The 27,980-nt window shown below is 39.4% G+C and overlaps 2 protein-coding genes across 9 annotated transcripts in view; one reads left to right on the forward strand and one right to left on the reverse strand.

The window, feature by feature from the left end:
• The first annotated feature begins 1,545 nt into the window (after positions 1–1,545).
• LOC133559982 (N-acyl-aromatic-L-amino acid amidohydrolase (carboxylate-forming) B-like) lies at positions 1,546–17,289 on the forward strand. 8 transcript variants are annotated; one of them, XM_061912004.1, is made up of 10 exons: positions 1,548–1,762; positions 1,899–1,971; positions 2,914–3,009; positions 3,146–3,218; positions 10,395–10,687; positions 10,768–10,960; positions 13,143–13,236; positions 16,595–16,702; positions 16,877–16,989; positions 17,063–17,289. In XM_061912004.1, exons 5-10 carry the CDS (start codon positions 10,461–10,463, stop codon positions 17,279–17,281), a joined length of 954 nt encoding a protein of 317 aa, XP_061767988.1. In that variant the 5' UTR covers positions 1,548–1,762; positions 1,899–1,971; positions 2,914–3,009; positions 3,146–3,218; positions 10,395–10,460; the 3' UTR covers positions 17,282–17,289. The 8 variants fall into 8 exon arrangements, with proteins under 8 accessions (XP_061768037.1, XP_061767988.1, XP_061768004.1 ...); XM_061912053.1 differs by lacking the exon at positions 1,899–1,971 and having other exon boundaries at positions 1,546–1,762; positions 10,395–10,639; XM_061912020.1 differs by lacking the exon at positions 3,146–3,218.
• Positions 17,290–19,267: 1,978 nt separating this feature from the next.
• Positions 19,268–27,980, reverse strand: part of cldnd1b (claudin domain containing 1b) — a 9,664-nt gene continuing 951 nt past the window's right edge. Inside the window, exons 3-5 of the mRNA XM_061912066.1 lie at positions 24,128–24,235; positions 21,814–21,951; positions 19,268–20,170 (exon numbers count right to left, since the gene is read on the reverse strand). Of these exons, the coding sequence (XP_061768050.1) occupies positions 19,950–20,170; positions 21,814–21,951; positions 24,128–24,235 (467 nt within the window). The 3' untranslated portion in view covers positions 19,268–19,949. The remainder of the gene's footprint in view (positions 20,171–21,813; positions 21,952–24,127; positions 24,236–27,980) is intronic.

The following is a 27,980-nucleotide window of genomic DNA, read 5'->3' on the forward strand; positions in this document are numbered from 1 at the left end:
CCGCAACCCCGAAAGGGACAAGCGGTAGAAAATGGATGGATGAAGTTGATAAGTAAACTATACAAAATGAAGAGGAGCGTCTGGCGTTTTGTTTGTTGTTTGGAGCCGCAGCAAGCGGAAAAGGGGAAAGTAGAGGAGCGTCAACCTAAGGCTACATTAAGAATCTACATTTTAATCAAAAAAATGTGTGGCTCGATTCCACCGCACCTGAGTGCCGTTACCCATAACACCTTGCGTCCAAAACCATCTTACCACACAGATCCTTCCACCATATATGCAATTAAAACAGTAACGTCATCGAATTATTTAGACAAATGTAATAATTTTATTTGTTGGGCACTTTTCATTTAAATAAATCTTAAAGTGCCACAGTACAAAACAATATTTAAAACAATCAAAGCTTAGCCATTGAAATGGATAAAATACAAAGATGAAAACACTATCATTGAAGCATTAGAAACAGAAACCATGCAAAATAGTAACTTTTCTAACAGTGTGTCTGTTTATATCAGTTGTTTAAAAAAATAACTTGGTCAGAAGTACTTTTGAGCACATTCAACAATACTGCAATAATGATAACCGTGATATTGTTACCAAATTCTTCTATTTACTGTACTTTACCACATAGCTAAACAAGTCAATGGGTTATGCTTGTATAGCGCTTTTCTACCTTTTTAAGGAACTCAAAGCACTTTGACACTATTTCCACATTCACCTATTCACACACACAGTCACACACTGATGGCGGGAGCTGCCATTCAAGGCCAAGCCGAAACCTCCGGCCAGACCACCTTCACGCCATGTCCCGAGTAGTCCGTCCGTCTGCCTTCCTGGGAAGGCCCCATCCTGACAGACGGACTAATCGGGACATGGCGTGAAGGTGGTCTGGCCAAAGCAAAGCCACACCACTCGAGCAGAGCATGAAAAGAGCAATGACGCTAGGCCGACTGCCTGGCAACAACAAGCTTAAATAATAGTGACATGATTAACACAAGTGCGTGAGTCCTAAACAAATCAAGTGCCTGCGTCCGAATGAGTACAGGTGAAACTAATGAGTTTTCATGGAAACTTAAAACAGGGTGCGCAAAAACAGGAACTAATGGAGTCAAAAACAAACAGAATATAACTAAACAAAACATGATCACAAGACAGGACAGAAACAACTGGAATTGTGTGATGCATTACATTGTGTCTTATGCATTTTCGAAATAAAATGAAACTGAACTGAAATGTGAACATTGTTTAATACGCTTAACTTCAGCAAAGTCATTTATAAAAAGTGCATTGTTCATTGCGTGGCTGGAGGCCATATTATTCATATAGTGCTGCGATACCAATGATTTCAGCCTTTCAAAGCTCTCCGTAGACCACCAATTTTGGACCTCGGTATAGTCAAATCCTGGTCACGGCCCTGATTATAATTACTTTAAAGTTCCACTCTGACTCTTACTGGTTCGGCAGAAGAAAACACGCACACTGTGAGAGCGAGTCCTTCCTCTCTTGCATCACAAAGTGAAACTTGAGCTGAAAGGGGAGTTGCCTTTCTAGGGAGGACATAACGCAAGTAAGGATGTGGGAAGACTGGAACAGAGAACACTCAACTGTACTAGGGGAGGATTTTCATGGCACGTGTACAGCCGTGTGCATGAAATGAATAAGACGTTGTCCACGAGGCATTCTTTTGTGGAATACAACTACGCTGAGTGGTGGCAGGTTGACAAAACACTGTGACAGCTTACTGAAGCCGGGTGTTGGCAGACAGGTAAGTCAAATAAACTACATTTACTTGGTAATATGTAACTTATTGTGGACCAGAGTCTAGTGGACTTTAGGACTTGGGTGTACGGTCTTGCAATTAACTGAAGTGTCCCTAAAAAAGCTGCCCCCCTCTCCGACAGGTAAAAGTGTGATCCAGTTCCAATCCACTACAAGCAAACACTAGTGTGAACTAAATCCAGTTTCGGTGACAAGGTGGGATGTTCTCACATGTTAAAGATGCAACGTGCGTTTTAAATGGAATATGGGGCTGCGTGTGTGAATGCCTTCCCACTGAGGCCCCTCAGGAGCAGCTGTATGGTCCGACTGTGGTGCCGCTGTCGATGTTTAGCATGTGAGACTCTTTCCCAACACCAGCTTGTTTACGCAGCATGAAGCTGTTTTGACTTAGGATGAAACTCGGGACAGATGCGGACAGACGTGATTTTGGGGTTGCGTTTTGTTTAGGTATTAGAAAGAGGCAGGTTTGTGTACAGGGCTTCACGGTGGCAGAGGGGTTAGTGCGTCTGCCTCACAATACGAAGTTCCTGCAGTCCTGGGTTCAAATCCAGGCTCGGGATCTTTCTGTGTGGAGTTTGCATGTTCTCCCCGTGAATGCGTGGGTTCCCTCCGGGTACTCCGGCTTCCTCCCACTTCCAAAGACATGCACCTGGGGATAGGTTGATTGGCAACACTAAATTGGCCCTAGTGTGTGAATGTGAGTGTGAATGTTGTCTGTCTATCTGTGTTGGCCCTGCGATGAGGTGGCGACTTGTCCAGGGTGTACCCTGCCTTCCGCCCGATTGTAGCTGGGATAGGCGCCAGGGCCCCCCGCGACCCCGAAAGGGAAGAAGCGGTAGAAAATGGATGGATGGAAGGTTTGTGTACAGCAGAACTCTCCGTATTTGCGAGGTTGTACTCCCGGACCACCGGCAAATGGCAAAAAAAAAAAACATGAGTAATTGAGAAGCCCATAAAAAAATTATATTTTTGACACCTCAAAATCCTCCTGCTCTCCTTCGATTTCGGATCAACATCTGCTTTAACAGTGACTTGTAATTAGGATCACCGTATTTTCCGCTACTTTTTTTTCCCCACGCTTTGATCCCTGTGGTTAATAGAACTGCGCGGCTCATATATGGATTTTTCTTCTAACAGCGACACTGAAAAGGTGTGTGGAATACAACTACGCTGAGTGGTGGCGGGTTGACAAAACACTGTGACAGCTTACTGAAGCCAGGTGTTGGCAGACAGGTAAGCAAAATAAAATACATTTACTTGGTAATATGTAACTTATTGTGGACCAGAGTCTAGTGGACTTTAGGACTTGGGTGTACGGTCTTGCAATTAACTGAAGTGTCCCTAAAAAAGCTGCCCCCCTCTCTGACAGGTCAAAGTGTGATCCAATTCCAATCCACTACAACCAAACACTAGTGTGAACTACATCCAGCTTCGGTGACCAGGTGGGATGTCCTCACATGTTAAAGATGCAACGTGCGTTTTAAATGGAATGTGGGGCTGCGTGTGTGAATGCCTTCCCACTGAGGCCCCTCAGGAGCAGCTGTATGGTCCGACTGGGGTGCCGCTTTCGAGGTTTAGCATGTGAGACTCTTTCCCAACACCAGCTTGTTTACGCAGCATGAAGCTGTTTTGACTTAGGATGAAACTCGGGACAGATGCGGGCAGACGTGACTTTGGGGTTCCGTTGTGTTTGGGTATTAGAAAGAGGCAGGTTTGTGTACAGCAGAACTCTCCGTATTTGCGAGGTTGTACTCCCGGACCACCAGAAAACGGCCCAAAAAAAAACCAAGAGTAATTGAGAAACCCATATAAAAATTCTATTTTTGACACCTCCAAACCCTCCTGCTCTCCTTCGATTTCGGATCAACATCTGCTATAACAGTGACTTGTAATAAGGATCAACGTATTTTCCGGACTATAGGCCGCTACTTTTTTTCCCCACGCTTTGATCCCTGTGGTTAATAGAACTGCGCGGCTCATTTATGGATTTTTCTTCTAACATCTACACTGAAAAGTTGTGTTGTTGCTTGTGCTATAGCGCCATGATTTGGACGAGTTCGCTCACTACAGGTGCTGTGGGCTGAAAGTCTACAGTTTTTCCTTCTGTTTGGTGTCTTATATCTGAAGCGCCTACTCAGTGGCCTAGTGGTTAGAGTGTCCACCCTGAGATCAGTAGGTCGTGAGTTCAAATCCCGGCCGAGTCATACCAAAGACTATGAAAATGGGACCCATTACCTCCCTGCTTGTCACTCAGCATTAAGGGTTGGAATTGGGGGTTAAATCACCATAAATGATTCCCGGGCGTGGCACCGCTGCTGCACACTGCTCCCCTCACCTCCCAGGGGGTGATCAAGGGTGATGGGTCAAATGCAGAGAATAATTTCGCCACATCTAGTATGTGTGTGACAATCATGGGTAGTTTAACTTTAACTCAACAAGTGCCGTTCCGTCCGTTCTGTACAGCGTCCGATGTCCTACACAAAGTATATTTGCCGTCAGTCAGATCATCTACTTATCACCTAAAAAAATACAGAGGTCAAAACCTTGGTGTCTTCAATGGTAGATACTGCCATTATTACAGTAATTGTATTAGGGACCTTGTGGTTAGAGTGTCCGACCTGAGACTGGAAGGTAGTGACTTCAAACCCCGGCCGAGTCAAACCAAAGACTATACAAATGGGACCCAATACCTCCCTGCTTGGCACTCAGTATCAAGGGTTGGAATTGGGGGTTGAATCACCAAAAATGATTGCCAGGCACGGCCACCGCTGCTGCTTACTGCTCCCCTCACCTCCCAGAGGGTAAACAAGGGGATGGGTCAAATGCAGAGGATAATTTACCACACCTAGTGTGTGTGTGACGATCATGGGTACTTTAACTTTTATAGCCTTTCTACTCCTATGGTTTCTTCATTTATCACTCTGAGCAACGGTTTTTAAGTTTACAATATAACTAAAACCATTCACACTTACAAAACTGCCACGTTTGATAGTAGTGTCATTGCATATTTGTACGTGCTATCGCAATGTAATGACACTTGCGTCGTTAGCATTAGCTCATATACTAACACATTTAGAAGTGTCTGTGTTAGTATAACTTACAATGGCAGTCTTTTTTTCAGTTTCGAAAATTCCTCAGTAAATTCATCAAAACGTCACCATGGAGTTATTGATTCGGTTTAACTGATTGGAAAGCTAGCTTACGCAGCTAGTGGGTCCATGACGATGACTTCTGTTTTGTTTTGTTTTACTGCCGTGTGACAGGCACCGGTTTGGAAACAATTAAGTTATGTAAATAAACATTGACAAAATCTTCCTGTGTAAACAACTTCATTTCACAAAGTATATTACTAGTATTTACCTGAAATAAATACTTTAATTCAATTCAATATATCTGCGACCTATAGTCAATTGCGGCTAATGTATGGAAATTAGTTTCTTTTCAAATGTAGTGTGCTTTATAGTCCGGAAAATACGGTACTTCCATCTCCGATTAAGGACTTCTTTCATAGTCTGATCTGATTCATTAGATTTAGCCCATATATTCCCCCTATATCGGTCGAATCTATGACAGTGTTTTTAGGGGTGCCGTCAAAAAAAATAAGCATTATGAATTGGTTCAAAGTCTTCAAGAATAATTTTTTTTTAAAATAGTTTTTAGGCAATCTCTGGTCTCACTTGCTGCACATATACAGACGCAAACATTCTTTGCAAGCAAGAAGAGCTTTTGTAACCTGTTTTGAAAAGTTTTTATCATATTCTATGTATCAAGGTTGCAACGAGTAATTCGATTATTACTTTGATCGTTTGAGTGTAACTAATAAAAACGTATTCAAAAAATGTAATTAATGCACACCGGCGATGAGGTGGCGAATTGTCCAGCGTTTATCCCGCCTTCCCGCCGATTGTAGCTGAGTTAGGCACCAGCGCCCCCCGCTACCCAAAAGGTAATAAGCGGTAGGAAATGGATGGATGGATAATTAATGCACACATGTTAAAAGCAGAGATGTCCGATATTATCGGCCGATGAATTCTTTAAAATGTGATATCGGAAATTATCGGTATTGGTTTCAAAAAGTAAAATATATAACTTTTTAAAACGCCGCTGTGCACACGGGCGTAGGATGAACTATTGAGCGCCAATAAATCATAAAGGCACTGCCTTTGCCTGCCGGCCCAGTCACATAATATCTATGGCTATTCACACACACAAGTGAATGCCACGTATACTTGGTCAACAGCCATACAGGTCTCACTGAGGGTGGCCGTATAAACAACTTTAACACTGTTACATATATGCGCCACACTGTGGACCCACACCAAACAAGAATGACAAACACATTTCGGGAGAAAATCCACACCGTAACACAACAAAACAAATACCCAGAACCCATTGCAGCACTAACTCTTCCGGGACGCTACAATATACACCCCGAAATGACACACAAGGATTCACGGAAATTCAAAAATAGCGTTCTCAAACTGCAAGTACCGGCGGTCACTGAAATTAAAGGCAAGAATGTTTATGTAACATGCACGCTATGCCCCGGAGAAAGCATTTGTCCCGTTTTTTTTTGGGGGGGAGGGGGGGTTAAAATTAGATTCAGCACATTTTTGAATTTGGATTAATCATGATTAATCACAGGTGAATACTCCCTTGCATTATTAAAATTAGCTTAAGAAAAGACCCCAATATTTGTAAACAAATGCAATTGTATTGTCAGAATTTTAATTTTCCTGAAGGAACTCTCCTGATGGAATCAATAAAGTACTATCTATCTAGAACAGTGGTTCTTAACCTTGTTGGAGGTACTGAACCCCACCAGTTTCATATGCGCATCCACCGAACCCTTCTTTAGTGAAAAATAAAATGTTTTTTAAATTCATGACAAAGTTATATGATCTTTTACTGGTGCACAACCGTGCATGAACATCCCCTTGTTCAAAGAACAAAACCAACACAGTGCATGAACTCGTAACAAATTACACACCTGCAAATCAGTTTGGGTTCTGCTGTTGCCGTATCCCTAATATGCCGATAGGGAGAAGTTTTTATGTACACGATGAGTCGGGTGTGGCTTGAGTGGAGGCTCCACCGAACCCCTGAGGCCGAGTCACCGAACCCCTTGGGTTCGATCGAACCCTGGTTAAGAACCACTGATCTAGAATGTCATTCAGTAAATGTTTTTCAACGTTTTACTGGAATGCATGTCATTTATTTGCCCCAAACTTGTAAACAGTTTTATCTAAGGTTTACGTGGACCCCGACTTAAACGAGTTGAAAAACTTATTTGGGTGTTACCATTTAGTGGTCAATTGTATGGAATACGTACTGTACTGTGCAATCTACTAATAAAAGTCTCAATCAATCAATCAATCTTTTAGGATGTATTTTGGCATACAGTTGCATTGACTTGCACTACTTACAGACCAAATGTTCCTTTGAGTCTTTTAAGTTTAAGTTTAAATTTTTGGCACATATTGAGTTTTGTACCTTCAATATTTAATGGTGTTGATTTACCGAAGATTTATTTTGTATACATTTTTATTTCTGTACATATAAAAAAGGCACACTGTAATCTACTAAGTTCAGATAAATGCCAAATGTTCCAAAATACTGCACATAGTGTTTATATTCTTCAATCAGTTAATATAAACATCTTTGATGTAAAACATGTTATTTTATACACTATTACGTTGGATAACGAAATAATTTTTTTTTTATTACCATCATTAGTTATAATGAATACAGTACAGAGATTTGATCATGAGCTTTGAGGTTGTACTTTTAACACCTTAAAGTGTCTTCTTAAAAGTATGTGTCGAGTAAAAAAAAAAAAAAAGAGTAAAACATCAATAAAGTATTTGTTTTCCTATTTGTGTTAAAATCATGTGAGTATTTTTTAGGTGAAGGTTACAAGAAACACTTAAAACATTGATCCATCCATCCATTTTCTACCGCTTATTCCCTTTTTGGGGTGGCGGGGGGCGCTGGCGCCTATCTCAGCTTCAATCGGGCGGAAGGCAGGGTACACCCTGGACAAGTCGCCACCTCATCGCAGGGCCAACACAGATAGACAGACAACATTCACACTCACATTCACACACTAGGGCCAATTTAGTGTTGCCAATCGACCAATCCCCAGGTGCATGTCTATGGAAGTTGGAGGAAGCCGGAGTACCCGAAGGGAACCCACGCATTCACGGGGAGGACATGCAAACTCCACACAGAAAGATCCCGAGCCCGGGATTGAACCCAGGACTACTCAGGACCTTCGTATTGTGAGGCAGACGCACTAACCCCTCTGCCACCGTGCTGCCCAACATTGATAACAAATTCCTAAAATCACAAGCTGGCTCAATGTTATTGAAAATAAGTAAGCCGAAAAACATTGCAACTGTTCTGAAAAGGCCGCAAATTAAAGTACCAATGATTGTCACACGCACACCAGGTGTGGTGAAATTATCCTCTGCATTTGACCCATCACCCTTGATCACCCCCTGGGAGGTGAGCGGAGCGGTGAGCAGCAGCGGTAGCCGCGCCCGGGAATCATTTTGGTGATTTAACACCCCATTCCAACCCTTGATGCTGAGTGCCAAACAGGAAGGTAATGGGTCCCATTTTTATAGTCATTGGTATGACTCGGCCATGGTTTGAACTCACAACCTACCGATCTCAGGACGGACACTAACCACAATGCAACTGAGCAGAGTTCTCAGGAGTTCTATGCCGCAACAATAACAAAAAAAAAGCCTGTGAAATCCAGGAGGGACTGTGTAGTGTGAGCACGGCCTTAGTCAATATCTAAAGCAGGGGTGTCAAACTCAAATACAGAGTGGGCCAAAATTTAAAACTGAACAAAGCTGCGGGCCAAGGTTGAACAAATTAACCTTTTAATAGGGACCCCAAAAAATTTTGCATTGTATATTGAACAAGCAAGACTTATATAACTTTATAGTGACAAGCAAAATTGAGTTTCAAATAATAATGATAATAATAAAAAAATATCAATGGCATATCAAAAATACAATTTTAATAACAATTGAATGCCTCTTTTCTATTTGCAGCTTTCTGAGGAAAATATCAAAATAAACTTTTTTCCACAGGCTAATAATAAATTTGAAAATGAAATAAGAATAATGAATGAATGAATCAAACATTCAGGCCTTTTTATTGCTCATTTCGCGACACACTGATCTAATCTGATGTGCCCAAGCCAGATATTGTAGCGTCTCGGAGGAGTTAGTGCTGCAAGGGGTTCTGGGTATTTGTTCTGTTGTGTTAGGGTGCGGATGTGTTTGTCATTCTTCTTTGGTGTGGGTTCACAGTGTGGCGCATATTTGTAACCATGTTAAAGTTGTTTATACGGCCACCCTCAGTTTGACCTGTATGGCTGTTGACCAAGTATGCCCTGCATTCACTTAGGTGTGTGTAGAAGCTACGAATATTAGGTGCCTGTGCCGGCATGCTGTTTGTAAGGAGGAAAAGCGGACGTGACGACAGGTTGTAGAGGAGGTCAAAGGCAGTACCTTTAAGGCACGCCTCCAATATTGTTTTCCGGTTGGAAATCGGGAGAAATACAGGAGAATGGTTGCCCCGGGAGATTTTCGGAGGGGTTGGCCAGTATAAGTATTAGCGGTGAATGCGGTGTATAATACCGGCGGGCCAGCTCTAATGTTAATTTGATATTGCCACAAGGGCCAAATGAAATTAAAAGGCGGGCCAAATTTGGCCCGCGGGCCAGAGTTTGACACCCATGATCCAAAGGCTTCACGGTGGCAGAGGGGTTAGTGCGTCTGCCTCACAATACGAAGTTCCTGCAGTCCTGGGTTCAAATCCAGGCTCGAGATCTTTCTGTGTGGAGTTTGCATGTTCTCCCGTGAATGCGTGGGTTCCCTCCGGGTACTCCGGCTTCCTCCCACTTCCAAAGACATGCACCTGGGGATAGGTTGATTGGCAACACTAAATTGGCCCTAGTGTGTGAATGTGAGTGTGAATGTTGTCTGTCTATGTGTGTTGGCCCTGCGATGAGGTGGCGACTTGTCCAGGGTGTACCCCGCCTTCCGCCCTATTGTAGCTAAGATTGGCGCCAGCGCCCCCCGCGACTCCGAAAGAGAATAAGCGGTAGAAAATGGATGGATGGATGGATCTAAAGTCATTGAATTAATAGCAACAGGTTGTCTTAAAAGGACATTGCCTTGAAGACTAATAGATAGGATAACTGTAGTCTGAGAGTATAGTGCTGGAACCAAACCCTCAAGACTACTACTGTCCTAACTGGTCTTTGCATATGAACTGATGAAGTCTGCCCGAATGAGAAGTGAAAGGTCTTTTAAAACAAATTGAACAGTCCAGTTCTCATCGATTAAGTGCCATGAGAATATAATGCCATGGACGAGTGAGACTGTTCTCGTAGTCAGCAATTATGGACTTCAGTGGCTATTCATTCACAATGAATAGATGTGTAACTAGACACGACAGTCCAACGATAAACATTAAATCTCTTCCTCTGGGTCACTCATTAAAGCCAATGGCTCACTAAAAAGACTTTGGCACTCTACACACACACACACTTTTCTCTAGCCTAATTGCTTTAACATGTGTATCCTTTAAAACAGGCTCGAGGCACAAGCAGGACGACCACATAGTTGAGTACCATAGTGAAGTTTGCAAGGACTCGTCAGATGGAGCACCTCTCTTTCCCGCCGCTGACCCGCTTCGCCGTGTGCGGCGGCACCCACGGCAACGAGATGACCGGGGTGCACGTGGTGCGACAAATGAAGAAAAATAAGGTGGATAAAGTCGGGCACGCGTCTGTAATGACGGTGCTTTCGAATCCTGAGGCTGTGAAAGAATGTAGACGGTACATAGAAAAAGATCTCAATCGTTGCTTCACATATGCTATGCTGAGGTATGTTGGGGGGGGGGACTGGTATTTGAGTATGTCAATCTTTTATATGCTCACTTGTGTCAATTTGTTTGGACTTGCAGTGCACCCTTAGGGCCCTCATCGACTCACGAGATGAAGCGAGCTAAGGAGCTGAACGCTCTGCTTGGGCCCAAAGGGAGCCCAGAAGCCGTGGACTTGTTATGTGACCTCCACAACACCACCTCCAACATGGGCCCCTGCTTCATTTTGTCCAACCAAGACTGGATCGTCATGCACATTTGTAAATACGTACAGGTGAATTGTACACTTAAAACAGTTTTGTGTGTACACCCTTTTAATCTGTATCCATTTTAGATAAGCAAAAATTAGTAAAACGGTAATGGTGTAAATAGAAACAAGAAGTGAAAGATGAATACTGCTTACCACCTAAAAAATGAATACTGCTTACAACCAGTATTCGTCTTAGGAAAAGTTTAATGAATACTGCGTACAGTCAGTATTCATCAAAAGAAATGTTCAATAATGAATAGTGTGTACAACCAGAATTCTTCAAAGGAAAAGTTTAATGATGAATACTACACACTAGCATTCAAAAAGGAAAAGTTTAATGATGCATATGCGAACTTGTATTAATCAAAGGAAAACTTTAAATAGGAATACTGCGAAATAGTATTCTTCAAAGGAAAAATTAAATGATGAACACTGCAAGTAATCTTAAAAAGTTTAATGAATACTTTGTACAACCAGTATTCTTAAAGAGAAACATTTAATGATGTACAACCAGTATTCATCAAAGTAAAAATTCAATGATAAGGACATTAAACATTTCCTTCGATAAATACTGGTTGTTAGCTGTATTTATCATTAACCTTTTATTTTTAATAAATGTCGGTTGCACGCAATCTTAGAATAGAATAGAATAGAATAGAAAGTACTTTATTGATCCATGGGGGAAATTCAGCACCACAGGGATCAATAAAGTACTTTCTATTCTAATCTAAGATTGCGTGCAACCGGCATTTATCATTAACCTTTTATTTTGATAAATGCCGGTTTTGATAAACCGGCATAAAGTTTGCACGCAATCTTAGAATAGAATAGAATAGAAAGTACTTTATTGATCCCTGTGGTGCTGAATTTCCCCCAGGGATCAATAAAGTACTTTCTATCCTATTCTATTCTAAGATTGCATGCAACCGGCATTTATCAGAATAAAAGGTTAATGATAAATTAACCTTTATAACGGTTTTGATAAACCAGCATTTATCAAAATAAAAGGTTAATGATAAAAACAGCTAACAACCAGTATTTATCAAAAGAAATGTTTCATGATAAATACTGTGTACAACCAGTATTCTTCACAGGTTTAATATTGAATACTGCTTATAACCAGTATTCTTAAAAAGAAAAGTTTAATAATGAATACTGCGTACAACCAGTATTCTTCAAAGGGAAAGTTTAATGATGAATACTGCGCACAACCGGTATTCATCAAAGTAAAAATTCAATGATGAACACTGAGTACAACCGGCATTTATCAAAATAAAAAGTTTAATGATAAACACAGAAAACAACCAGTATTTATCAAAGGAAATGTTGAATGTATTCATTAAAGGAAATGTTTTATGATAAATACCGTGTACAAAGAGTGTTTTTCAAAGGATTAATAATGAATACTGTGTACAACCAGTATTTTTCAAAGGTTTAATAATGAATACTGTGTACAACCAGTATTTTTCAAAGGTTTAATAATGAATACTGTGTACAACCAGTATTTTTCAAAGGTTTAATAAAGAATACTGCTTATAACCAGTATTCTTGAAAGGGAATTATTTTTTAAATTTTCCTGAAGGAACTCTCCTGAAGGAATCAATAAAGTACTATCTATCTATGAAAACTGTGTAAAACCAGTATTTGTCAAAAGAAAGGATTAATGATGAATATGGCTTACAAACAGTAGATATCAAAGTAAAAGATTATTGTATTCGTCACAGGAAACGTTTAATGATAAATACTGCTTAAAACCAGTAATCAAGGGAAAATATTGCTACTGCTTTGTTAACTATATTTATTTACATGTGATATTGATGTTTTTATTTACTATAAACAGCTGATACTTACAGCTGAGTTATTTTTGCACTTGTATAATTTTAATCCAAACATTGATGTGTACAGTATTTTATGTTATGTAATGAGGAAAAGTGAACGCTTGCAATTAATTTCTTATTTGTAACCTGAAGAAGTTAGAACTTAAATGTAATTCATGAATTGTGGTCAGATACAAAATAAACTACAAAAACTCACACGGGACGTAAAAGTTACTTATTTTGGCTCAAACATTACGATTCTCAACAGGTTTTCCTCACTGCTCATTAGTGATTACAATTCAAGTTGTGTTTACTTCACAATTGTATTGTCCTTTATTTGCTTTATTTTAATTATCAAATGCATAAAAGGCTATTATTATTTTTTACAGAGTAAAGCCTTGAATTGGCCCGTGGCATTAATCAAGATGGGTGAAGATGAATCTCAGACCTACTCACTTGATACTGTAGGCAAACATGGCTTCTGTAAGTGTGTGTGTGTGTGTGTGTGTACACACATAAGCATAGGTGTGTCTGCATGAAAGTAAACAATGTACTATATTTGCGCAGGCAAAGTATTTATCTTCTACAGCTCTGACAGCTAAAGATAAAAACTTTGGATCCTGCTCCAGGCTCTCAGACTAGAGCTATCCTACATAAATCTGTCAGCATGAACTGATGAGCCCTGCTCGGATTGATTGCTTGAAACTTTTATTAGTAGATTGCACAGTACAGTACATATTCCGTACAACTGACCACTAAATGGTGAAACCCGAATAAGTTTTTCAATTTGTTTAAAACGGAGTCCACGTAAATCAATTCATGGTACAAATATATACTATCAGCATAAGCATCACACAAGTTAATCATCAGAGTATATACATTGAATTTTTTACAATATGGGGGATGGAATGTGGAGGGGGGAGTTAGGTTTGGTTGATATCAGCACTTCAGTCATCAACAATTGCATCATCTGGGAAATGGACATTGAAACAGTGTAGGTCTGACTTGGTAGGATATGTACAGCAAGCGGTGAACATAGTGAGTTCAGGAAGCAGAAGAACAAGTATATACATTTACTTATTTACAATCCGGGGAGGGTGTTAGTCTAGGGTTATAGTTGCCTGGAGGTGTTCTTTTGGTGCGGTTTTGAAGGAGGGTAGAGATGCACTTTCTTTTACACCTGTTGGGAGTGCATTCCATATTGATGTGGCATAGAAGGAGAATGAGTTAAGACCTTTGTTAGATTGGAATCTGGGTTTAACGTAGTTAGTGGAGCTCCCCCTGGTGTTGTGGTTATGGTGGTCAGTTACGTTATGGAAGTAGTTTGACATGTACTTCGGTATCAGGGAGGTGTAGCAAATTTTATAGACTAGGCTCAGTGCAAGTGGTTTTACTCTGTCCTCCACCCTGAGCCAGCCCACTTTGGAGAAGTGGGTAGGCGTGAGGTGTGATCTGGGGTGGAGGTCTAAAAGCATACTTGCAAACCTTGAGACCTCCGATTTCGGGAGGTGGGGGTTGGGGGGCATGGCCGGGGGTGGGGCGGAGGCGTGGTTGGGGCGGTGGGGGGGGGGGACCGTGGTGAAGAGGGGAGGAGTATAATTCACCAACTCGAGTATTTCATATATATATATATATATATATATATACATATATATATATATATATATATATATATATACATATATATATGTATATATATATATATATATATAAATATATATATATACACACATATATATATATATGTGTGTATGTGTGAAATACTTGACTTTCAGTGAATTCTAGCTATATATATATTTATTTTATTATACATATTAATAAAAGAAATAGTTGAATTTCCGACGGCACCTATAAAATACACAGTAATAAAAACACAGTTGTTCTACTAACTGTACTGTGCTTGCTGGTTACTAAAAACAACAACAACAACAACAACACTTGCCTTTCACTATTCGAGTAACCTTTGTTCTGCCATTTGCGTATTGGCGCGCGATCTCCGAATTCGGGAACATATATCACGGATTTGTTGGAGACATCCGCAAATGACAACGGGATGTTGCTTCCAGCTATCAGCATAGCCATTTTGGTCTCAGCATAAGTTACACCATCAGTTCTCCATTTTGCGAGGTGGCACATAATACTGGGCTGTGAACGATGATGCGCTGCGGACGCTTTGTGCTTCGCTGACCGTTCATGGCTGAGTATATCCGTTCGGCCGCCGTGTTCAATGGAGAAGTCTGTTCTACAAAATTTACAGGCAACATACCCCTTCCCCTTCGAACTCTCCTGGATAAACTGAAATTCTTGTTTCCAATCGTTCTGGAACTTGCAAGTGTATTTCTTAATTTTGCTCGCCGACGGTCTAATATATTGGGTTGGAGTCAATAACCAGGCGACGTGATGAAGTTACGTCTCTTTACTGTGGGCTTCAGAACAGACTCCCTAATGACTTGACTGCACTTAAATGTAGAATATATGTAGAATATATTTACATTCTATTCCATTCTATGTACAGTAGATGGCAGTATTTTTCAGTTTAAGAGGGTCACAACATTGCTGAGTCAGGTTCTCATGGAGCTGGAGGGGGCGTGGCCTCCAGCTCCGCCTGAATTTCGGGAGATTTTCGGGAGAAAATTTGTCCCGGGAGGTTTTCGGGAGAGGCGCTGAATTTTGGGAGTCTCACGGAAAATCCGGGAGGGTTGGCAAGTATGTCTAGAAGTAACCTGACTAGCTTGTTCTGGGATGTTTGGAGTCTAGATTTGAGGGTTTTGAAGGTGCAAGCATAGTTGAAAAAGGGTTGAAAAGGGATGAAAATGGAAACGTCTTCTAAGACAACTTGAACATTCCACTTGTGATGGATTGAGTCTACCTGAGAATACAATAATGACCTGGATAAATGGGCAGTCTCTCCGTGAATTTGCAATATCGCGTTTGAACCAATTCCCTGCAAATTCAACCATTCCCCGTCAATTATTTGTCCAATTCCTGCAACTTTCCAGAATGTTTTTGGCCAATGAGCATTACTTTTGCTAATTTAATTCTAGTTCCAGTTTATACATTCAACATTTGTATTTGTAAACAGATTTTAATTTACAATGCTGACCTAGCAAAGAACGTGGCAGATATGTTGAAGTGTGATAATAATTTCTCATTGTCTTTCATTTACCAACGAAATTTGCAATATATAGAGAGCTCTCAATGGTTCACAAATCCTCTTAAGATGCGTTAAATGAGTTGGAACATAAATAAATGTTTAAGATGGAAAAACACTTGGTGTAAAACATACACAGAGAATGTCTGCAACACATGGACAACAAAGCAGACGGCGGACAATCGGGAGTTCTTTGTTGGTGTTTATTTTCGTAATTATAATCATTACTATTATTAGTTAAGATTAATTAAAACAGTGTAGTGTCAAGGAGCTTTGAGTATGTGCTTTCACTGCCACCCATTGTTTACATTTTTAAAACCAGTAAAACATCAATACAACAATTGTTTAACATTTTTTTTTTTTATAACCCTGTGAATTTTTTTTTAGGTTGAAGTACAATGAACACATTGATAAATACATAAAATCATAAAAAAAAACCCGCCTCAAAACAGTAAACTTTTGCAGAAAGTTTCTAAAAATCTGCAATGATATTAGGCATTTAAGGACTAAACAAAAAAAACAAACAAACAAAAAATAAGAGGGACTCAATGCAATTATTCACTAGCAAATTACGGTATAACGATTGGACGACCATTTAACCATAGTGTAAAAAAAAAATAGCCATGTATGATACTATCTTTCAAGGATACAATGTGAGTTTATTGTCTTGTTTTGTTTTCGTGTATACAGCGTTAGAAGTCGGCCCTCAACCCACTGGGGTAGTCAGAGCTGACATCTACAACATGGTGAAGGAAATATTGGAACTCATCTTTGAATGGCTACAAAAGTTCAATTCAGGTGAATATTGTGCATTTATCTACATACATTTTTCTTTACAGTTTCGAAATATATTTTATTAGGAAATTCATTAAATTTTTAGTCGTGTTATTTTTTCTCTTTTCATTGTGGCCCTTATGCACCTTAGTAGATTTACACAAATTGCTAAGACATTAACTGTCTTCAATTTGACAGGATGTATTTTTGAAGGCGGCCAGTTGGAGGCATTCAAATGGACCAAGACCATCGACTACCCGAGAGATCCCTCTACCAACGAGATCACAGCTGCTATTCATCCCCAGCTACAAGTACTGTACTTTGTGTTCCGCCCCTGACAAAATGGTAAGCGCAAGTATCAAGAGTGCTACTATTATTCTGCAGGACAACGACTTCAAACTCCTCCAGCCTGGGGATCCCATTTTCCTGACGTTTACCGGGGAGACCGTCACGCACCAGGGAGAGGCGGCCTACCCGTTTTTTGTGAATGAATGTGCCTACTACGAGAAGAAGATTGCCTTCCACTTAGCTGAGAAGATCAGCATCAGCATCCCGTCCATCAGTATGGACAAAAGCATAAGAATCAATAAAAAAAACATTTGAAATTGTTATTATATATTCCATTGTTTTTTATTGATCACACAAAAGCAAAGCAATTGAGTTCCACTTTGCCACGGAACCAGATGACAGCCATGAATTTGGCTTGGGTCACGACAGTTATGGTCATTACCGATCAACAGGCTTTAAAACTTTTAACGATCCTATTTTTTTAACAAACAGGATTGAATAAATGTATGCTCTACTTTAATATTTACATATCCTACTAAGAACCTGCGTCCACTGCAATTGACATTTGTTTTTTGTACTGTGCTGTCAAACGATTACATTGCTAGATCAGATTAACCACACTTTTGAATTTTGATTATTCGCGATTAATCTCAGTAAGTTACTACATATAAATACATACATATACACACATATATGTATCTATATTAATATACATGTGTATAATCATAACAGTCATTAATATTATTTTTTTAAATAACACTTTTTTTTTTTTTGATTGATGCCAATTAATTTCAGTAGATTGCTTGCTTGCGTAATTAGTAAATCACTTCATTAGTGCGGTCAAATTATAAATTTTTTTAAATCAGATAATTACAACTTTAGAATTTTTATGAAAAGCAAATAATGAAATTGCAAAATTGACTTTCAAAAAGACCCCATATTATGACACAAATGCTATCTACAGTCAAAATGTCAGACACATCCATCCATCCATCCATTTTCTACCGCTTATTCCCTTTTTGGGGTCGCAGGGGGCGCTGGCGCCTATCTCAGCTACAATCGGGCGGAAGGCGGGGTACACCCTGGACAAGTCGCCGCCTCATCGCAGGGCCAACATAGTCAGACACAGTTTAATTTAAATTACCGCATGGGTGCATTTTGAAATGGAATGTGCCAGCAAACACAGCGGTCACCAACTATTGATTATTCTAGAAACTGATTAATCTTATAACGTTTTACTTCTGTTACTGTATGTAAAAACCTGCACTGCAACAGCGTAATTTCCGCATGGTGGGATAAATACAAGTCTTAACCTATGCTAAATAAGATGATATGAACAATGTATTTTCTGCTGGTAATACCCTTCATTCTTTTTTCTGAAAAATGCACATCAACATAGAAACTTCATTTTCCATTTCTAGTAATACAAAATTTTAATAAATATAAATCTTAGCTGTTTGCTGCCACACACCATTCTCTCGTGTCGCTCTATTGCAATGGCGGAAATCGTTCTCATAGTTTAAGTTCTATGCAATTTGGATTTTATCAATTTATAATAGTAGTAGTACAATCATAAATCAATGCCACAGAATATAAATATAATCTTTTTTCTAGTTTAATTAATCCATTACTTGCTGCACCCTGCCCATCAGATACAGGTACAGTATAATGACCTGAGAAGCAAATAAGTGCTATGTATAATGTGCTAGAACCATAACTGGACATACACGACATCAGACTATTGTGCCTTTTTAACTGCCTTAATACGCAGAAGAAACTGAGACTTGCAGGTGCTAAGCCATGAATTTGTTTTTTAAGATCGCAATCAAAAATAAAAAAGGGCTAACTAATGCAATTATTCTTAACTGTGAAGCTTTAACCTGTCTTAACTGATTTCAAAAATATTTATTTCTGACCAAATGGATTATACTTGTATAGCGCTTTTCTATCTTCAAGGTACTCAAAGCGCTTTGACACTATTTCCACATTCACACACTGATGGCGGGAGCTGCCGTGCAAGGCCCTAACCACGACCCAACCGCGCCACGCCGTCCCCAAGGTGCTTTTTGTTGCCTGAAACTTGAATTACTTGCAACGCATATGGTTAATAAAACAACAATTAATTTTAGCTAAAACGTTGTTTTTTTCTTTTAGAATGTACAAGTTTTGTATACTGTATATAGATTGTGCATATTTACTTCAAATGAACGTGAATAAATATCAAAATGGTTCACCCTATGAAAAACAATGGCAGTGTTATTTTGAACGTGTTTTCCACAAACAATCACACAAACTGCACGATTCAGCAAAAGTCCAATTTATTTTTTACAGAAAAAAGTGTGCTTGAGAATAACCTAAAAAACAGAGTGTAACCGTCACAAAACATGGACATCGAAAACAAATTCTTGTTTTAGAATTTACAGTACATTCTCACATAAATTGTTTTTTTTCACCACACAAAATGTCAGCCTCTTTAACAAGTGGTTTTACAAAAAAGCAATTTGTCGCAGTATCATGCGGGAGCCATTTTTGTATAGTTTTTTTAGTCACTGCGGTTAGATATAATAGGTATTTCAAATGCAGGGTTTTGAGTGGTTACAATCACCACAGGTTGGATTTACAGTATAAGTATCTCCTTTAAGCATGCACAACCCCATGTTGTACATATTCATGACACTTTGAAAAAAGCTACACTCGAGGGGTGCAACTCGTAAGTCTTAGTAAAGTCAAGAGCAAGGTGAGATAAACGATGGCAAACAAAAAGAAGGCAACATTCAAAGCAACCCCAGCATTAATAAATAATTCAACATTATTAGCATGCACTATAGGAAGTAAGACTGCAAAGAAGCAATATGGATGTTGCGTAACCGCCATTAACAGCATTTATGATTGGCTACAAATGGACTAGTCCTGCCTTCAGATGTCCTGAGACAGCATGGAATTGTACTTATTTATTTATTTTTTTAGATGACTTTTCTCCCTTTTAGGCTACCCGGTAAGCGACCATGCGGGTGTAGTTCTTGCGGTGGCTGCGAGCCGCCCAGAGGAACAAAGCGGCCGCCATCATCTGCAGAGGGAAGGAGATGAGGGCGAGGTAGAGGGACCAGCCCATGGAGGACTCCACCCCCTCGGGGGGCGTGGCGTACTGGTGGAGAAGATCCATGCCGGCCCGGAAGCAGCAGACGCAACCCAGAGTGCACAGAGCTAACGAGGTAGAGGACGGATGTCAACAATGAGACTCTGCGATGCTGTTTGCCTTCCCAATTTTGATTTAGTAAAAAATGGGCTTTCTGTGTATGCACCCAGACACACGCACAATGCTTGACACATTGCAAATAAACTACAACCACCTTCCCTGTATAAATTTAGCTTGCTATGCGATGATCTGGAACAGTAAATCCTGATCTGGCGTTGCATTTACGAAAATGGTCCGACATCGACGTAGCCACGCAACACAATGTCAAATGGTTTGTTTTCTTCCCGAACCAACCACCACAAACAGATTGCAGTCCTGTAGTAATGTAACGATAAATGGTATTAGTGATAAACTGCAGTGAAACCTCAGACTAATCAATTAGCATTACTGTTTTCGTTTTAAATTTATTGAAAAACCATGATTGATAACTGCAATTTGCTAAACTCACGGACTAACTGGCGCAAGATCAAATGCTAACAGGAATACATAAGACATTAAAGTTTTTATGTATATTTGTTTAGGATATTAAATACAATTATTTTCCAATTACAGTACAATGGTAAACAATTCTACATCATGAAAAATAAAATGTTATGTCCTTTCAAATGGTCACTTGCATTATTATTGTGTATTATAATTACATTATAAACACTGTATAGGTGTCATTGGTTATTTCTTCAGTGTAAGAGCACAAAAGTTCTGAGTCTGTCTGCATAAAGCCAAATATTTTTGAAAGTGAATTATTATTGTTGTAATGTATGGCACCTTGAGACAAGAATATGTTGATGGAGAGTCTAAAAGGAACATGTTTTTCTTCACTCGCTATTTTTGCAGTTTAATGTATTTATATGTATAAAACAAAAAAAATAGCAAATCGAATCACAATCACAATTTTGGAGGGGGAAAAACCCAATTAGTTTTTTTTCTCAGAACTGTGCAGCCCTCCTGTTTAAAAATTTTTAAAATTGGCTATGTGGTTTCTAAACGGGGAGAGACGTTAATGTCTCTTGTGTTCACAAGCTAGCGCTAGTGTGGTTATCAATCATGGTTTTTTTAATTATTTTGATTTTAAAACGGTAACACTACCCGTTAGGATATTTACTGTGTTTTTTATTATTACCATTTATCGTTACATCCCTACAGTTTGTTAACAATGCATATATAAATATTGTTCAATGATACTTATTTTTTTAAATAGCTAAAATAATTAAAGTTTATTACAATAACTACAATTTAGAGTTGAAATAATTACCAGCATCTTTATCCGAAATGACCTGCGTACTAGTTACCCTGAGAACTTCTGCTTTACAGATGCCATGTCAGCAGTAGGTGCGTGTTGTGGTAAATATGTCAACTATGGTATCAGTCATGGTAAAAGGTAAATACAACTACCCAGCGCTAAAAACTTTTTTTATTTTTTATTTCAGGGTACTAAAGGTGTCTTAATTAAGGTGATGGTTTTATCTAATCAAGTGAAATCTAGTCCAGGCCGCAGATTTAATGAGGCCCGGCATCTATTATACTGAGCAACAAGAGTAAATACTTTTTTTAAGTATATGTGTTGTTAACATAACCAGTTTCACTGTGTTCAACTCCAACTCATTTTCTTTATGTCATACTTTTATGTACTTTGCCGTGTGTGCAGTCTCACCTGCAAGCAGATGCAGCACTCCTACACCCACGGTGGGTGTAAAGCTGCGGCACAGGCAAGCGCAGACGCCAACAAGGCCGCTGAGGAACACCAAGGCCAGCGACACCAGAGGCAGGAGAAACTGACACCTCCACAAATCTACAACAAAGATAATACAATAATGCATGGTAGAAACAACAGTGAGCATTTAGATCTTAACTTGATTGTCAAATAGCTCATGTAGAACTCTACCTATGCTGACATGTTTTATATTGAAGTGCAACTTTGTCAATTTTTTATTTCGCCATTTTATCTATTGTTTCAGTTGTGTATATTTGAGGGTCCCCCATCCCCTCCTTAACATTGCTTTTTTGTGATTTTATTCAAGGGAAAAAAATGTTGCTATTAATATATATATATATTTTTTTTTATTAACCTTGGAGATTTTCAAGTTTTCATATCAATTTTCAATACGAGAAATACAGGTTTATTGCATTTGAAAGGGTATATTTGCATTATTATGTATCATTATTACATCAGTGGTTAATTTGGTCTCAAAATATTGTTAATCGGCAATAATGTGTAAGTCAATATATTATCAAGAAAAATGTATTGGCCCAGGCATACTCTTAAAGACCAAATTACTGTAAATATTACACGTTATCATCAATGTGCCTGTTACTACATTACATATATACTTATAGAATGTATACAAAACGATTTTGAGGTTTTAAGAGGGCTTGGCGCGGTTGGGAGAGTGGTCGTGCCAGCAACCTGAGGGTTCCTGGTTCAATCCCCACCTTCTACCAACCTTGTCACGTCCGTTGTGTCCTTGAGCAAGACACTTCACCCTTGCTCTAAATGGGTCGTGGTTAGGGCCTTGCATGGCAGCTCCCACCATCAGTGTGTGAATGTGTGTGTGAATGGGTGAATGTAGAAATTGTGTCAGAGCGCTTTGAGTACTTTGAAGGTAGAAAAGCGCTATACAAGTATAACCCATTTACTATTTATATGCTGACTAAATCATATACCGTTTAGCTGCATCTAGCTATAGTTTTCACTAGTTAGAACACACAGGAAAGGAAAGATGAATGTGTGTCACATAAGTATTGTGGATAATGGACACATTTTTTTACGCATTTTTTTTCCACGGCGCATTGATTTCACAGAGCGCAGCGTAAAGAATGCTACTTACGTCAACAACAACAGTGTGTTCTGTGTTTATAGCACAAATCATGGCAGGCTATGTAAGAGCCGGGGACAACTACTATCTTATCTTTTTGAGCCGAAATATTTAAAATATTCAAAGCCCAACACCAAATGTGCAACTTTCCAAGCCATGCCAAAAAACATCAGAGTACTTTTGCGTCACACGGTGTTTCCTTGTGTTGCCAAAAGGCCTTGTGTATCTGGCAAAGAAGACACTGCTTCAAGACTGCATCACAACAAATTAAAAATGGTTTGCGCTAACAAACTGTGTTACCCCTCAAAAAAAGAAAAGAAAAAACTGGAAAAAACGAGCCATGTGGGCAACTGTCCATTCTGAGTAAGTCACCATGATATTGATTGTTAAACATGGAGCACAGAGTGCTTGATATAACCGCTATATACACAGTTGATCTAACTCTGTACAAACAAAACACGAAAAGTGTGCTAATACTTTACAGATATGTTTATATTCGTAGTATTTGATATGATTGTTTGTGTTTTTCAATCAGTACTGACTTTTGTTTGCTTTGCATTATGAGTGAGGAGCTAGTGGCTGTGTCACGACGCTAGAAAATAAATTATTCGGCGTTAGCTCCTACAATCTTATTTTACTGTTATATTTTTATTCTCATTGTTGCTTTTTATTTTTATTCTTATTGTAATATTTTTTTATTTTGTTTCGATTTATACCCCCATTAGATGCGTTTTAAATTCGATCTCAATTCTGTACAATGCTGCTGGAATTTTAATTTTCCTAAGGAATCAATAAAGTACTATCTATCTATCTGAGTTGGATAATATGCATGTCACAGGTTTTATCATATCATGAATTGATTAACGTGGACCCCGACTTAAACAAGTTGAAGAACTTATTCGGGTGTTACCATTTAGTGGTCAATTGTACGGAATATGTACTGTACTGTGCAATCTACTAATAAAAGAATCAATCAATCAATTGGATGTTTTTAGGGGGCTCTATAGGCGGAATAGTTTTTTGCTATTTAAAACGCGCGGAAAATGGAAAGACATGTGTCCTTGTCTCACATAAGGATTGAGGAAGATGGGCACAATGAAAAAAGTGCAGTTTTACTTAATTATAACGATGAAACTTTGAAGCAGTACTCACATGTCCGAAGTAGATCCTCGTCACTGTTGTGGTTTCCAGGATGTTTGTACTTTGGCAAAAACTGCTGCGGAAGAGTGAAGCTCACACACTGCAACCTTAACTGGGGATCTAGAAGGAGTCAAAAAAGATGGGATCCCAATTACAGATGTTTAACATAATTCCAAACAAAATCATAAATACATACATAATAGGGGTGGCTAATATGCCCTAAAATCGATATCGCAATACAGTATACCGTATTTCCTTGAATAGCCTATTAGCGCCTGCCTTGAATTACTGCCGGGTCAAACTCGCTCCCCAAATTTATAAGCGCATGCTTACTTTTACCGCCGGGTCAAATTTGTGACGTCACGAGTGACGCTTCCCCTGTCGTCATTTTCAAAATGGCGGAGGAGGTTTTTTTTGCTTTTACTATGTGTAAATCAGTTGTATTGTTCCACAGCCATACAGATCACACTGATGGCTGTGATATAAAACAACTTTAAGAGTCTTACTAATATGCGCCACACACTGTGAACCCACACCAAACAAGAATAACAAACACATTTCTGGAGAACATCGGCTCTGTAACACTTTATAAACGCAACATAACACTTACCCAGAATGGCATTCATCCATGACTCTTACCGGCTATATTATACACCCCGCTAGCACCAAACCCCGCCCCCCATGGCATTGTGGGTAAGTGTTATGTTACGTTTATAATGTGTTACAGAGCCGATGTTCTCCAGAAATGTGTTTGTTATTCTTGTTTGGTGTGGGTTCACAGAGTGTGGCGCATATTAGTAAGAGTGTTAAAGTTGTTTATATCACAACCTTCAGTGTAAAAGGCATGGCTGTTCACCAAGTATGCATTGCAATCTTGTATGAGAAGCAGCGAAATGCATGCGTCCGGCCGGCACGCAGATAGCATGGTGTAAAGGTGGGCGCGATGACATGTTGTAGAGCAGTGGTCCTCAACCACCGGGCCTCGGCCGCAGAAGAATTTTTTATTATTTTTTTTTGTAATCACTCTCAATTTTTTACTGCATGCCATTGGTGAGCGCAAGAGTGAGAAGAGGTTTTAAAATTATTAGTGCCTGCTTACTTTTACCGCATGCCTTGAATAAGCGCAGGAGTGAGAAGAGGTTTTAAATTAATTAGCGCCCCGGCGGCTATTCAAGGAAATACGTTATGTTGCAGCCACCTGCAATAATGATACATGTCATAAATATTATTTGGTATATTAGAGGAATTTCAAAATGTGTTACAAAGGCTCTTAAAGTTGATTGCTGACGAATGCGATAACATGCGATAAAGATAGCCCTATTCTTGACGTTGACTGGCTTTTGTTAAACTCGCAAAGACGTTCCTGTGAATGGAGGAGATCTAATCATGAACAAAATTGTTTACAAAAATAAATAATATTTTTAATGTTCTGTCGAGTAAAATCCATTGAGCCACTCGACATCCATTGCACCAGTCGCCCATTGGGGGAAGGAGTACCCACATCTGTGGTCTCCTCCAAGGTTTCTCATTGCATCCCATTGGGTTAAGTTATTTCTGGCCCTGATGTGGGATCTGAGCCGAGGATGTCGTTGCGGCTTGTGCAGCCCTTAAAGACACTAGTGATTAAATGCTATACAAATAAACGTTAATTGATTGATTGAAAATTAGGTTTTTATTTGGGGGTTGCCCATAAACCCCCTAAGCCCTACACAGCCCTGTACCTTTTATCCAGCCTGCAGAATGCAGTGTTTCCCGTAGCGCTTTGATGTTAAGGCGGCCGCCTTAACAACAAAGAGCCACCGCCTAAAGTCTCGAAAAAAAAATAAAAAAAAAATAAAAAAAATTTTTTTGTCCTGTTTAGCTTCTCGGGCAAATGATATAATTGATGTAAATGCCCATATCGGCTATTCAGATTTACTTTACAAAAGAGAAGTGTAGGATACTTCTCTTGTTGCCTTATTTGTTTTTGACTTTATTAAATATATTTAAATTATCATTTGGTGCTAAAGTCTTATCAAGTTGCTACGCTTCGTACTGCCTCTGTCAGTACGTCTCTGCTGCAGCACCCAGGATTGTCCCACCCACACAACCATCTTAGTATGTCAGGTAACTAGGACTGTTTTGTGTTTTGTTTTTACTTTACGGAAAAAAAATAGAGATATATATCGTATATTGCCATTCAACATACGAAGCGAAAACACAACCAAAAGTTCTTCACGCGGCGAAGAACGGTGTCTGTTCCCCGTCCGTCCGCCTGGGGGAAACACTGGGGATGAGTTTGCTAAGTATAAAAGATTAACCTGAAATTTTTGAATGAAAGAAACGGCTGTTCTGAATGTGTCCACTGGATGTCACAATAGCAATTATTTGTATCTTTGTAGATGATGCTACATATGTACAAAATAAACCACATGATTTTAGTACAGTAGAGAAAAATTATCAAACTACAGAAGACAGGGGTGCCCACACTTCTTCTGCAGGCGAGCTACTTTTCAATTGACCAGGGGATCGAAGGGATCTACCTCATTCATATACATCATTTATGTTTTTATTCATGAAACATACGTTTGTGTTAACAGATTAAAGGTTTTTAATGATAATGCAATAATGTTTAACACATATAGAGTCCTTTCTTTCATGAAGACAAGAACATAAGTTGGAGTAATTCCTGATTCGGATGACTTGCATTGATTGGAATCCAACAGAAGTGCGGATAACGTCAGCATTTTTAAATGGAGGAGAGCAAAAGTCCTCCTTTCTGTCCAACATCACATGAAAGTGGTTGTTTTTTGGCATCTTATTTGTCCAGCTTCCATACTCATTTTTATACACTTTACAAGAAATCCATTAACTCTGTAGCTTGCTAGCTTGTGCACGCCAGCTTTCTGAGACTCTTATTTTGTTAGCGCAGGCAAGAGGAAGCAGCGCTTTTATTGTGAAGATAGGAACTGTGCAGTCGGCTTTTAGAATTTTGACGGAAAGTACAGCGTGAGAGTCTGTTGAAATAAAAAGTGTTTCTCGCCTTCCTCTCGGTCACTTTTTCTTAATAGCGATCTCGCAGCAGCCAGTGTCATCTACCAAGACTCTCAGGTGTCGTGAATGTCAACCAAGTGACGTCTTGGTGAAGATTGATGATCGCTAATTTTTAGGTCTATTTTTTTAAATGCCTGGCTGGCAAGACTAACACACCCTTCGCGATCGACCGGTAGCTCGCGATCAACGTAATGGGCACCACTGACATAAGATAACACCTTGCGATTTGATTTTGAAATAAAAAATGTTTAACTTGATAGATTGATGAATATTATCACATAATTTATTCAGAAAATATAAATATCGACAAATAAACTATAAACCACAACATGTAAGTGTAATAAAACCCAAACAACATTATGATTTGTATATTTGTACTATTTTTAAACAAACAAAACACTCTGTCTTTATTTCTAAGTTATCGTGCCGTTATTTTACCAGTTCGGTCCACTTGGGAGTAGATATTTCTCCATGTGGCCCCTGATCTAAAATGAGTTCGACACCCCCGGTTTATATCATTATATCGCGCAACCTAAGAGGGATTCCTTACAATTGTTGGCAGGAAAAACAACCTAAGGATGTTTTTTGCAGTCTTGCATCTAAAGTTTTTTTTGGCCTTCACGGTGGTAGAGGAGTTGGTGCATCTGCCTCACAATACGAAGGTCCTGCAGTCCTGGGTTCAATCCCAGGCTCGGGATCTTTCTGTGTGGAGTTTGCATGCGTGGGTTCCCTCCGGGTACTCTGGCTTCCTCCCACTTCCAAAGACATGCACCTGGGGACGGGTTGATTGGCAACACTAAAATTGGCCCTAGTGTGTGAATGTGAGTGTGAA

The sequence above is a fragment of the Nerophis ophidion genome, linkage group LG01, assembly GCF_033978795.1.
Source record: "Nerophis ophidion isolate RoL-2023_Sa linkage group LG01, RoL_Noph_v1.0, whole genome shotgun sequence".
NCBI lineage: Eukaryota > Metazoa > Chordata > Actinopteri > Syngnathiformes > Syngnathidae > Nerophis > Nerophis ophidion.

Coding starts and splice junctions, on each gene's coding strand:
- LOC133559982 (XM_061912004.1), top strand. CDS start 10,461: ATGGAGCACCTCTCTTTCCCGCCGCTGACCCGCTTCGCCGTGTGCGGC. Junction 10,961..13,142: donor ACATTTGTAAATACGTACAG/GTGAATTGTACA, acceptor TATTTTTTACAG/AGTAAAGCCTTGAATTGGCC. Junction 16,703..16,876: donor GCTACAAAAGTTCAATTCAG/GTGAATATTGTG, acceptor TCAATTTGACAG/GATGTATTTTTGAAGGCGGC.